This window comes from Balaenoptera acutorostrata, chromosome 12, assembly GCF_949987535.1.
Source record: "Balaenoptera acutorostrata chromosome 12, mBalAcu1.1, whole genome shotgun sequence".
NCBI classification, from domain to species: Eukaryota; Metazoa; Chordata; class Mammalia; order Artiodactyla; family Balaenopteridae; genus Balaenoptera; species Balaenoptera acutorostrata.
This window is the reverse complement of record NC_080075.1, coordinates 61,780,187-61,793,820: the sequence shown is the minus strand read 5'-3', so window position 1 is coordinate 61,793,820 and position 13,634 is coordinate 61,780,187. Positions and strand designations below refer to the sequence as shown.

Below are 13,634 nucleotides of genomic sequence, written 5' to 3'. Positions count from 1 at the left end.
GCTGGCAGAGCCATCTCCAAACCAGATTTGACTTTTTTTCCTCTGGCAAACTGCTCATTGGGAATTCCCCCCATGGGACCACGGTTGTGAGGAAGGGGAGGGGCAGGCAGGAGGCGCCTGGCAGGATAAGGTCCCTGCAGCTCACGGGCACCGTCCGCCACGTGGCCCCCAGTGCTGATATATACCACTCCCACCTGACGAGGGCGTGCTGCCGGGCTGGGCTCACTGAACTCTTGGCTTGGTGGATCAAATTGCAAGATGGGCAGTTTAGGTCACATGGTCACCCAGTCTCCTGTGGTCAAGCCCTCCATAGCAAGAGTTATTTCTAAGAGGAAAATAATTACTTGCATAAGAAAGCTTGGCTTTGCTCCAAAAGCTAAGAGGCTGCAGCTGCACTTTCCCTATTGGGATCTGCTGCTGGCTCCACACAGCATCCCGGCCGGTCACAGACACTCCGAGCATAATTAGATCTCCTGGGTCCTGCTGGCAAAATGCAGAGCTGCTTACGGAGTGCCTGGACCAGCCAGAGAGCCCTCCCCTGCTCAGGCCTCCATTAAAAGCAAATGAGTCAAAGCAGCGGACCCCAGGCTGACATAGCTTGCCTTCAGATGCCAAAGCACTCCACTGAGCATCTGTGCCTCTTTCTTCTCGGTGGCACTAAGAGCTGCGGTTCATACAAAGAGACAGCGTTGCTTTTGTTTGTCCATTTTGGTAGGAAGGGGGAACCTGGGGAGTATGTGACCTTGGTCCTCCAATAATAGACACCCTTAGCCCGTGGTTCGGAAGCCACTGTGCGGATTCTTTCATTGCCGAGGGGAACTGTTCCAACTACAGGCTCAGGAACTGGGGAAATTACCACATGCTTTTTCACTGACAAAATTAAAACAGTCAGAAGTGAACTTCCACAGCCTTCCACCACCACATCCGCCCACCTTCCAGCATCTGCTCCCACTTACACTCTGTTCTACCCTGCGTGTGTCTGTAATGGACATTAAATATTATTGCTAAGTAGGGGGATGATGTCACTGTAATGTGGAAATTGGGTTGGATCACAAGTGATTTTTTCCCCCAGCACATTAATATTTTGTTCCACCAGATAAAAGCAGCCGAATGTGAAGGACACCAATAGGATGAGCTGAATGGAGGAGCTGCAGAAGAATAAGGTACTTTACGTAACGCCTGCTCACTGCGCCTTCCAGGTCTTGGTGGTTTGGCCACGGATTCTGTCTTGGAAGTGCTTGTTGTGTAACTCAGCAGCTTCTACCCTTCCTCCTACCAAATTCTAGCAAGCTGTCTTCGCCCTTTTCTTGGAAAGGTGGAATCCTTTATTTTCTGATGCATTTATTTGTTAGGTGTATAAAGTTTTTGAAAACTATGTTTGTTGGTGCTTTTGCTAGTGTGCAGTTTGCAAAGTTGGATAGGTTTGGAATGGTCTGCCCCAACCCTATTTTTTCCATAAATTTTTATTTTTAGTGCATGAGTTTGGGAATGAGAAAATGTTCAGGAGCACATTTATCCTGTTATGGCAGAAATGCCTGCATGCTTCTTCCCACTTGTAACCATGGAGAAATTATTCACGCTGTTATTGAAAGCTAATTCCTCCTCGTGAGGACTCATCCCCTTATTCAAGGACATGGCTCTGGCGTGTTAGCTCATCAGCTTTTTGCTTTTCCTGCAACATTCTCTTCAACATAAAAAAAAACATGCTGCTACTTCTCCCATCTTAAAAGAAAGTCATTCTCTCGACTCCACGTCCCCTGCCAACCTACTACCTCCATTCTTTGCTCCCTTTTTTTCAGCAACACTAGTTGAAAGAGTTGCCTATACTCACTACCTCTGGCTCTTTTCCCATTTTCTCTGAAGCCCAACCCAGTGTGGTTTTGCTTCTTCTCCGCGCCATCAAAATTCCCATTGTCAAGGTCACTCATGACCTCCTCATTGCTAAATCCAACGGTCAATTTCCAGTCCTTCTCTTACTAGGCTGGTTAGCAGCGTTTAATAGTTGGTCACTCCCTCCACCATATTCTTTGTTCATTTGCCTTCCAGGCCACCGCTCTTGTTTTCTTCCTGCCTCACTGGTTGTTCCTTCTCAGTCTCCCTTGCAGATCCCTCTTCTGTTGGAGGAACCTAGGGCTTGGCCCAGCTCCTCTTCCTTTCTTTCCTCCACTCCATCCTTTGGTGATCCCATCCAGTTTCATGGCACCTTTATGCTGCAAATTCCCAAATTCCTGTCTCCAGAACAGACGTTTGGCTTAAACTGCAGACTATATATTCAACTGCCTACTCAGCACCTCCACTTGGGTGTTTAATGCCCATCTCGAAGTGAGCAAGTCTGAAGCTAAACTTCTGGTATCTCCCACCAAGCCTGGCCCTCCTGTAGTCTTCCCTTGAACAGTTGACTAGGAAACTCCACTGTTTCAGGTGATTGGCCAAAAATCTTATAGTCATTCCTGCCTCTTCTCCACTGATCACGTCACACATCGAACACATCAGCAGATCCTGCTGGTTCTACTTGCAAAATATATCCAGAATCCAGCTGCCACTTACCACCTCTGCTGCTACTGCCCTGGGGCAAGATTATTGCAAAAAACTGGATTATTGCAAAAAACTCCCAACTGGCCTCTCTACTTCCCACCTTGCCTCCCTCCAATCGATTCACAACACAGTGGTCACAGTGATCCTGTAAAATGTATGTTAGATTGTGACTTGTTCAAAACTCTACAGTGGTTTTGAGTCAAAGCCTTCTAACAGTCTTCAAGGCCTTATGCGATCTAACCTGCCCCCCTGCCCCCAACCACTCACTTCCTCTTTAACCCCTCTCTTTCTCCTCTCCACTCACTCTACTCCAGCCACTGGTGCTTCTCTGCTGTGCCTCAAACACATCAGCCACCCTCTTGCCATAGGGCCTTTGCAATGGCTGTTCCATATGCCTGGACACTCTTCCATGTCCTTCACATATTTTCTCAAATCTCACATTCTCTATTAAGAATGCAGAACACTTGTCCCCATCCTCCTGTGTGCCCCTAATCACTGCTCTGCTTTACTCTCCCCCTGCAAGCCCCCTCCACTTATCTTTTAACCTATCAAATAAATTACCTGTTATGTCTATCATTTCTTACCTGTCTCCCCCACTAGATTTAAGTCCTATGAGGGCAGGGATCTGTTTGGTTCACTGATATGCTCCAAGGGCCTGGAACAGTGCCTTGGCAGATAGTAGGTTTGCAATAAATATTTACTGTATAAATACGTGATAGGCTACAGTCCCACTGGGCCCACTGTGAGGTGCTCCCAGGTAAAAATACCACATATCACCTGTGCTGCACTCGCCCCACACTGACCAGTGGACCTTGACACTGGACCTAGGTTACATGCCACACCCTAGCTGGAAAACAAGTTTTTGCTTCTATTTTGGAGAGGTGGGATTCACAAGGTGAGAATTTTCCCCAGTGTGGAAAGGTTGTTCAAATGGTACTAAAGCAGCCACAAAGCTAAGTCACTACATCGGGCTACTGAAAAAAACGAAATCATAGTTTTCATCCATTTCCTGTTTCTTTAAATAGTGAACACAAGGAATGCATTCAATTTAAATGAGAGTGAGGTGACAATTTATTAATACTTTCACAAAAAAAAGTTTATCTTCCGTCATGTTGGAGGATATTGGCTTAATTCATATTATTATTCCCATTGATGTTTTACATAATATGGGACATATAAAATGTACTGCAAATAAAAGTTATTTTCATTCCAACAGAGAAGAAAATGACAGGTTCAAAAAATCAAGTTTAATATCAAAAGAAGTTGATATCAAAACATAAAAGTTTCTACATTTCAAAAAATGTGACAGTGAAAATATTACTAAACGTGTGATGAGTGAGATATACTTTATGGTGAGCCTCTGAAAACTTTTGCTTTGAAGTTGAATTTTCTGCTCATAAATAGTGCAAGCAGAGCAGACCTTTTCATATTCTGACAGAAGGCGAAGTTTAAGAGTCCTTTAGTTCAAATACCCATTAACTGTTCTTTGTCAGAAACACTCTTTAGAGTGTAAAACAGAAGCTCTTATTAAGAACAGGTGTCCAGCAGCCACGGCCCTGTCTTAGGGGGGTCTGTTTACTTGGAAGCCTCCCGCACTGTCAAGATTCCGGAGACAACCATCTTCCACTCTGTACAGCTGACGTATAAGGACTTGAACCTGGCTTACAGCAGCGAGCCTGCTATTGCCCAGGGGAGTGCAACTTCCTGTATTTGTATATGAGCGCATCTGTTTTTCCAAGGCTAACTCTGTAGCGTTCCACTGGCACCAAAGAGCCGAATGGTGGCATTCTGTCCAAGCGCTCCTGGTTACTGGCTGCGAGTGAAGATGACGCTGGCTCTGATATGGCAGCTTTTCCTTCAGGATTCAAGCACTCTGTGCTTCCAGGTTTATCTGTGCGGCTGCCCTTGGAATTCAAAGGGACGCTGCTCTCTTCACAACCTTTAAGGCGCCTGTGGTGATCTTCGCTAAGCAACAACACAATGGTCCCGCCAACACGAAGCACTCTGTGACAAAAAAAAATGGTAATTGGTAGGAGTATTCCCCCCTTTGTAGACAACACACAATCCCACTTTGTTTAAAATACTTGCTGTTTTTAATTTGAAATTTAATTTTATCTATTTAAATGCGAGGATTCTGATAATTAGGTAGTATCTTCCATAATGCATATTCATTATAGTAATTATGAAATCACTAGTACAAATCTGCTTTAATTATCTATTTTTACTCTATTTAAAAGGCAAGCCTCAAAGTAATTTGTAGTCACAGTTTAATAAATGAGCGTACAAAGGAAAAGGCAAATGAAAGAATCCTGAGGAATTGGCGTATGTGAAAGGCAGCAGGCTGACGGCAGAAGAAAGTCACCAGGAAGGAGTGAGGACATGAACAAAGAAAGGGCAAAAGGGAAGATCAGAAAAAGAAGGGAAGACCTTGAAATGTCAGCTTGTGGAGGAGAATTCATTTTCTCAACCATCTGACCAAAGTCTGTATGGTACTTCTGTGGAAAAAGTGATGAAGGACATGTTGTCCCCTGAGTTGCTAAAGAGAGGACTGAACAGTGCGAGAGAGAGGCAAGGGAAGAGTTAGAGAGTGAAGTGCTGCGGGAGCACCTCAGGTGGGACCCACACCCGGGCACTGAGTGTGGGGAAAACCCCCAGAGGATGAGAGCACCTGCAGTGGGTGTGAAGGCCAAGCAGGTGCGGGCCAGGCCGAGGGGCAGGGAGCGACTAGAGCAAGGGGGGTGCTGGAGGCCAAGAAAGGAGTGAAGACGGGGCGCAGCGAAGAGGAGGCGGCACTGAAGGTACTTCAGCTCAAGGGCAGGTCAGAGGGTGGCGGGAGGAGGGGGAGGGAGAGGGGAAGAGCCCTTACAAGCCCTGTTTGTAATGTGCCGAGCTTGGGGGCTGACAGACAGCTGGACGTCCAGCCTGGAGGTGATGAGAAAGACCAGAGCTCGAGGTGGAGATTTCACAGTTTCCAGGAGTAAATAAATGGCAGGTGAAGCCATCATGGGGCATGAGATCACCTGGGGTGGCAGAACAGAGAGAGGAGAGACAAGGGGCCAAGGAACAGACTTAACATTCAAGGGAGGAGGAAGAGCCCATGAAACAGCCTAGGAGAAAGTCTGGACCACGGTGATGTCATGGAAGCCAGAAGAGTAGAGTTTCAAGAAAGGCATGAACAGTCTCAACAGCGTCAAATGCTACAGGACTAACAAGCGACGAGGGTATGAGAAGTTGTTAGTGACCCTGGGGGCAGCAATCTTAGTCGAGGGCAGGAGTCAATGCTGGTCTGCCGGAGTCAAGGGGGGGCGGGAAGGTGAAGAAGCAGGGATGGCGAGTGTAGACTTCTCTTTGAAGAAGCTCGGCTGTAGAGGGAAGGAAACCAGGCACAGCTAGAGGACCAAGACTTAAGGGAAGCCCCTGCCACACCCAGCAAAGACGTCAGGAGCTGAAGGAGCTGCCCCTTATCTAAACAGTCAGACCATCTAGACGAATCTGCCTCCAAACGACGTCACAGATTCGTCCACTTCCTCCTATGCTCGGGCTCCTCCTGCGCTAGCGCAACCCGACAGGCCTGGTTCCCATTCTCGTCTCCATCTCCCCCACCTCCCCTTCCCAGTTTCCACACAGGACACAACTGCAGATCCCCGAGACCTCTCTCTCTTACATTATACTTCAAAGAAACTCTCAACTCCCACTTGCTTGCTTCCCTTTGCCCACTGTGCTTTCCACACACCAGCCTCCCTTCTGGCCTCAGGACGTCCAGCCCTGTTGTTCGTGTGGCACTGACACCCACTCCCTTGTGCGCTTCTCATCATTCAGGTCCCAGAGCTCAAACACCATCTCCTTGGAGAGGCCTTTCCTGAGCATCTATCTCAAGTAGCCACTGCTTCTCTCTTAGTCACTCTCTGGCAAAAATGTCCTTTTTAGTTTCCTTCATGGTATCAATCATGACCTGAAATTATCCTGTTGATTCATTCATGATCTGTCTTCCCACGCTGGAGTGCCAGCCCCACGTGGGCAGAGGCTCTGTCCTGTTCACAGCCAAAGCCCCAGTGCCTAGTACAGCGGGTGGATATGCAAGGCCACAAAAGTGTCCTGGGAAGGGATGGCTGGATCTGGAAAGAACGAGGAGATGAACAGGTTGAAGATAAGAATGAGAAGTGGGCAGAGAACGATCCTTGAGGAGGTAGGGACCAAGGGGATAAACCCAGGCTACTGGGAGAGGAGGGGGCGAGATGAGGACAGATATGGCTGTGCCAGGGGACAGAAACAAAAGCCATACAAGTATCTCTAAACACGCAGGAGAAAACGTCATTAAGATAATAAGTGAGCTATAACTTTTTACCTACCACATTAACAAAAATAAAAGGATTACCATACTTAGGATGGCAAGATTAGGAGAAAATGAGTACTCCCAAAGACAAAAACTGCTATAACTTTTTTGACAGCAGTTTAGCAATAATGTATCCAAAATATGGAATGTACATTACCTTTGACCCAGCAATCTCACTTCTAGGAAATTATTCTAAGATATAAGAGTAGAAGCAGGAGCAGTAGTATAATAACAGTGACAATAATGGCAGTGACAGCTAATATTTACTGAGTACTTATTATGTGCCAGCCACTGTGTCAAATGCTTTGTATTATATATCATTTAATCCTCAGAATTCAAGTATATTCTGTTAGCACAGCCATTTTGCAGATGAAGAAGCTGAGGCACTGTGGTTTTAAGTAACTTGGTTATTACAGTAAGTTTGAAAAACTTTTGGTGCAAAGATGTTCAGAGTGTTGTTCTTTATTAAAATGAAAAAGTGGGAGTCACCTAAATGCTCATCCCTGTTATGTATACGGGCTACATAATGGTGTATCATGTACGTTATAACAACTGATCAGAAAGGAGATTCATGACATATTTTTTTTTTTTTTTTTTTGTTTTTGTTTTTGTTTTTTGTTTTTTTCACACACACACACTGTATTTTATTTTTACAAGAGATAAATAGACTGACACCAAGCATTGTACATGGATGACCACAACAAAAGCAACAATGATTGCAATTACCAAACATGAAACACACTCATACTATCATGACATATTTTTTGAGTGGAAAAAAAACAAGGTTATACAGTGCAGTAAATTAAGGATGATCCTATTTATGTATGGCTAGAATTGAAAACATGTTATCTATTTGTGTGTATGTCCATGGAACAATGTCTAGCAGGACATTCACCAATTAATTTATTGTAAATTTTTTCACATAATGGAGAAAATAAGTAAAAATCACCTGAAATCCTGCTACTCAGAGATGAACATTTTTGATAAATGTTCTTCTAGGCAACTTGCCATGATCATATATACATAATTTGTTACTAAGAAAGCTATTCAGAAATTATAAAGCAACATTTCCCAAATTGTATTCCTCTGAACACTAGTGTAGTATGAGAGATTAATTCTTGCTAAAAAAAAAAAAAAACCAACAAGAATTATGCGGTCAATAAGTTGGGGGAAACTCTGTATCAAACAACACAAAAGAGATTTCTCTTTTGCAATGTGAACCTGCAAGACTAAGGGTAGCTGATACAAATACCCAAATTATTTGAACTTGGAAGGCATTAGGCCTTAACCTTCTACCAATAATCTCTGTTCCAAGTCTGGTATATTCATTTTTTTTTTTTTAATGAGGTGTTTTTTTTAAACATTAATTAATTAATTTTTTGGCTGTGTTGGGTCTTTGTTGTTGCGGGCAGGCTTTCTCTAATTGCGGCGAGCGGGGGCTACTCTTCGTTGCAGTGCACGGGCTTCTCATTGCAGTGGCTTCTCTTGTTGTGGAGCATGGGCTCTAGGCACACGGGCTTCCGTAGTTGTGGCTCGTGGGCTCAGTAGTTGTGGCTCGCGGGCTCTAGAGCGCAGGCTCAGTAGTTGTGGCGCACGGGCTTAGTTGCTCCGTGGCATGTGGGATCTTCCGGGACCAGGGCTCAAACCTGTGTCCCCTGCATTGGCAGGGGGATTCTCAACCGCTGTGCCACCAGGGAAGTCCTACTCACTGTTTTTTGAACACGCTTTTTGCTTCACTATTTACTCAAGAAATACTCGTTGACTATCTGTATGTATAAAACATGGTGCGGTCTCCTTTTTTATTCTTTGCAAATTTCTAAATTTCATTGAAATCATGTTTCTTCCATGAATCCACCTCAAGTCTTTTGGGGATGTAGTGACTTCTTCCTTCAAGCTTAGCAAGTTTAATTTCTAATTTTGCTCATCTGTTTTACATGGTTATATTTGAGAGGAAAGCGCAAATATTATACTTCTCTGAAGCGCTTTGCATACATGAAATTGTTATTGCTGAAATAAATTGAAGGAGGAAATAATTGACCAGAGCAATTATCTGTCTGGGAATTTAAAATTCTGATTGCATGTTCTTTCTTGAAGAATCCAGTGCTGTTTTACATTCAGGGCCAACTATTTCTATTGCCTATTGTAAACAGGTTTACTGACCTCTTGTATTTTTTCTTATTTTTACTAACAAAATTCCCCCTCCCTTCCCTTCCATTTTCTATCTAGAGCCTTAAACTATTGGTAAACCACGGGGAAAAAAAGGTATGTGTACTTATATATATTTTTATATATCCCCATCTACTTTCCCAAAGCATTGGAAATGGTTTACACTAAAAAGGAGCTAACAGTTAGCACTTGTAGGTGCCCAGCACTGTTCTAAGAGCTCTAAATCCGCTGACTCCTCAGGACGATGCTGTGAAGCAGGTTCTATTATTTCAAGACGAGGCCCAGGGTGGTTCAGCAACGTGCCTGTGGCGGAAGAACTACTGAGTAATAGCGCCAAGATCACAGCCCAGGTGTTCCGGCTCCAAAGCCGGTGATCTTCACCACTACATTACACTACACGGCCTGTATGAAACCTCAAACCAGAAAAGTCAAAGGCCAAGGGCTTCCCTGGTGGCGCAGTGGTTGAGAATCTGCCTGCTGATGCAGGGGACACGGGTTCGAGCCCTGGTCTGGGAAGATCCCACATGCCGCGGAGCGACTAGGCCCGTGAGCCACAACTACTGAGCCTGCGCGTCTGGAGCCTGTGCTCCGCAACAAGAGAGGCCGCGATAGTGAGAGGCCCGCGCACTGCGATGAAGAGTGGCCCCCACTTGCCACAACTAGAGAAAGCCCTAGCACAGAAACGAAGACCCAACACAGCCATAAATAAATTAATTAATTAATTAAAAAATAAAAATAAAAAAAGCACACCTTCTGGGTGATTCAGATGTCGCTAAGCTCATACATTAAAAAAAAAAAAAAGAAAAGTCAAAGGCCAAACGATAAAGGCTGAGGGCAGGTGGCAAGGAAGCTTGGTCACAGGAGCAGGGAAAGTTCCTCATGTCCAAATACATAAACTTTGAACTGATTCAATGGAGGCACCTGAATTATGTGGGAAATCTTGAATGTCTTCCTGATTCTCAGGTAAAAACTTAAATTTCCTGAAACAATGTGAGGGCAGTCATATCTATTACTGCCTCATTTTCAGTTACCTAGAACAAAACCCAAAACTGGTCTAGAGAAAGTGAGGCTGGTCTAATTTTACTAAAGCTGAAAAGACTGTCTACTCCAAACACTGCCCTCCACTGACTTGTGGAAATGTTGAAAATACACAGCACTAGAGCGTCAGGTAGGCTAAGCCACCATCTCTGGTGGAAAGTTCAGGTTAACTGTAAATTTCCATATTAAGTGTAACATGCTCCCAGAGTAGTATCTCACAACGAGCTGGCTTCATAGCCATGAGCTACCTCACCAGCAAAGGCTGTGGTTATTAACCCTGGTGGCACAACAGAATCACCTCGGGGGCCATTAAGAAATACCAACGCCCAGATTCTACCCCGGACCAGTTAAGTCAGCCTCGGTGGGGAGGAGTGGAGGATGGACATCAGTATTTTTCAGAAGCTCCTGAAATGATGTTAAAATGAAGTCAGAGTTACAAAATCTCGAGGGGAATGTGCTGTCAGGCAGAAGGGGATATAGGAGCTCAGGAAATGTCTGAACTACAGGTGCTGAGATGCCAGGTGATGTCATGAGTTAGGTAACTGCGTAACAGGGTTACAGACAGGCTCTTGACCGTGTGTGTTATCCTGCACCATCAAATGCTCAGTTGAGACAATTTAATATGAACTGACTCCTTATCCATGTCCTTTCATTCCTCTGTGAAAGGTTCTCCCTTTTATCAACTGAAATGATCAGGAAAATACATATTCAGGCCTCACTGTTTGAACCTCTCCAAGAAATACTTTCCCTGAGGTTGACCTTAGAAACACTACATGAATAGCACCTTTGCATTTAACAATCAACAATGAAGGTGTCCATTCTATGTGACTGAATGTTCTGTATGTAAATTCTGTTCTGTTGCTTAGTAGCGCTGTGATCTTGAGAAAGATAATCTTTTTGGGTCCCAGGTTCTCTCCAGTAACGTGCAGGGGATTAACACATAGGAGGCAGGGTTTTGGGGAGAATTAGAAGTAAATATGTAAATTAACTAGCTCAGAGACTGAAATATGTCATTGTTTTAGATATTCAAATTTCAGGTAATAATGAAAAATTAATATCTTTTTCTGAATAAACTTATAGTATGATGATATAGAATAACTATTTCAATTATAAACTTCTGATTTGAAACCTTAGAAAATTAAGCTATAAAAACTGGGAAATTACTAAAATGCAATCAAATCTTAAGAGCTATGATACATTTTGGTTAAATGCCCAATAGCTCAAAAATTATGGAAATAAATTCAACAACTTACCTTTCCATTTCTTGTATAATGTGTTTGATGTCTTTTCCTAACTTAAACTTTTTCCCAAATGGAATATCGGAAATAATAATATCGACACTTTCTGAAGGCAATGGCAATTCTGAAACACAAAAATGAGAGAATCTTATTACAGTAAGTTCAAACATTTGCAACCTAAATATGAAAAAACTGAAGTACACTGGATTATTTTTGCATATTAAATAAAATTTAGGGTTGCTAATATTGTTTCTAAGGAATTACAAGATCCTGAAAGGCTTTCATAATCACTAAAGATAGATGGCATAGCTGTTGTATTCCATTCTTTGAAAAGTGATTTTTTTGGGTATTGATATAAAATATGACATAAGCAGAATTTTAAATTAACCAGAAAATTCAACTCTTTAAACATATTACATGAATAGATAATTACTAGATCCAAGAAGAAATATATTAGGATGTCTAGAAAGACCTTTTACAAAATTACGTCCTATAACTTTCATTTTTCTTTTCATGATCATATATAAAATTTTGCATGTTGATCTATTTGTTTTTTTAAGAGAGGTGGCCCATAGCTTTCATTGTGTTTTTAAAGGAGACTCAAAGGGTTAAGAACATCTACTTAAGTCCTAAGACTAGAGAAAAGGCTAAATAATCAATAATCAACAAAATGAATATCGTCTCTAAAACGAAATATAGTGTTTGATTATCAAATCTAAATTTCCTTCTCAACTTTACATCTTATTCTCAGAAATCAGATTACCATAAGGTAATCTTACCTACACCCAATCTTAACTTCCACATTTTCTGAGTATACTTTGCACTTTCCAATTATTTTACTTCCACCACCATCTAAACTAAGTTAGATAATCATTTTTATTTTGGAGAGCATCTAACTCTATAGAAGCACAATAGAATTTAAATAGTCTTTACTCTCCGAATACAATACAAATTTCTGTTGGCGGGAAATTTAAAAACAAAATAAAAAAATCCTGTTATGTGGGAAAGTCTAATGAACACTTGCTAATCTTTCCTAGTTCTGACCTTACCTGAGATTAGGAGAAGAGCAGGCTGTTAGAAAACAAGTAACGGGATAATATTCTGTTCGGACTAGGCAGGAAATCTTTTCTCCAGGTCACATTCTGACTTCATGCCTTTGGTTTTAGGTTACTGATATAGGACACATCCATTTGAACACTGTTAACTATACTTTTTGTGAAACTACTGAAGACGATGAACAGACATGGTTATCAAACGTTTCTACACGAGGAACCCGGCAGTAACTTACTCCTGAGATTGAGCCCAAGTCTTTGGTCTACTTACACACACACTCATACGTGAGTTGCCCATCTTCAGATTTGGTAACATTTTTTCCCCTTCTGGTTGGCGTCTATTTTTATTTGCAACTTTTCTACTCTGTATCATATAATTTGCTGAACTGCTTTAAATCATTTTAGAAGCTGAAGGAATAAACTTCACTGAGATAGAAGAGAGTAACTTTGTACAAAGTTCTAGAACTGAGTGGTGTCATCTTCCAGTAGAACATCAAATCATCTGAACTGTTGTTGATGTGGCTTTTGTTGTGTAGGCTCTGGCGTCAGACAGCTTGCATGTGGCTCTGCCACTTACTAGCTATGCGACTTTGGGAAATTACTGCTTCAGTTTTCTCATCTGTAAAATGGGATAAGACTACCCATCTCAGAGGTTAACAAGCGAGGAACTCACGGAAAGTATCTAAAACAGTGCCTGGCAGGTAATGAGCACTCAGTAACTGTCAGCTATTGTCATTATTTACAATGTCCTCTCTGAGGTGTATAAGGAGATGACAGCCAGGCGGAGACCAGTGGGTCAGAATCCTTCAGGGAAGCTCTGCAGAACTTCGCAATTCCTTGTCACAGCGCCTCAAAGGCCTAGGTGGGGCAACTACTTCCAGATGGGCTTCTTTCCAACTCACCTTCCCTTTAGCAGTGGTTCTCAAAGTGTGTCCCCAGGGAAGCAGCATCAGTATCACCTGGGAACTACAAATGCAAACTCTCGGGGCCCCCAGCCAAACCTATTTAGTGCGTATCAGAATCGACTGAAGGGCTTTGGTGGAACACAGACTGTTGGCCCCGCCTCCAGAGTTTCTGATGCAGAAACTCCGAAAATCACAAGCACTTGACCCGTAAGATTAAACACGCAGTAAAATCTTTTAAATTATTAAATGTTTAAACTGCCTGTGAACAAAGAGTTTGTGACTAAGGAGATAAAATTCTGAAATAGAAACAGAACTCAAAACAAACAAGTAAAAAAATCATCGCTTTTTTACATCTCTGCAGGATGAT

The 13,634-nt window shown here is 42.8% G+C and overlaps 1 protein-coding gene across 5 annotated transcripts in view; it reads right to left on the bottom strand.

Annotated features, from left to right (window-relative positions):
• Positions 1–3,582: 3,582 nt before the first annotated feature.
• THUMPD2 (THUMP domain containing 2) overlaps positions 3,583–13,634 on the bottom strand; it is a 42,578-nt gene continuing 32,526 nt past the window's right edge. For 2 of the 5 annotated variants that reach the window (XM_057558305.1, XM_007167117.2), the window contains 2 exons: positions 11,326–11,434; positions 3,583–4,539 (listed from right to left, as the gene is read on the bottom strand). In XM_057558305.1, coding sequence (XP_057414288.1) covers positions 4,215–4,539; positions 11,326–11,434 — 434 coding nt within the window. In that variant the 3' untranslated portion in view covers positions 3,583–4,214. Of the gene's footprint in view, positions 4,540–6,487; positions 6,651–11,325; positions 11,435–13,634 lie in introns of those variants that run through there. The other 3 variants (XM_057558306.1, XM_057558308.1, XM_057558309.1) reach the window with 3 other exon arrangements.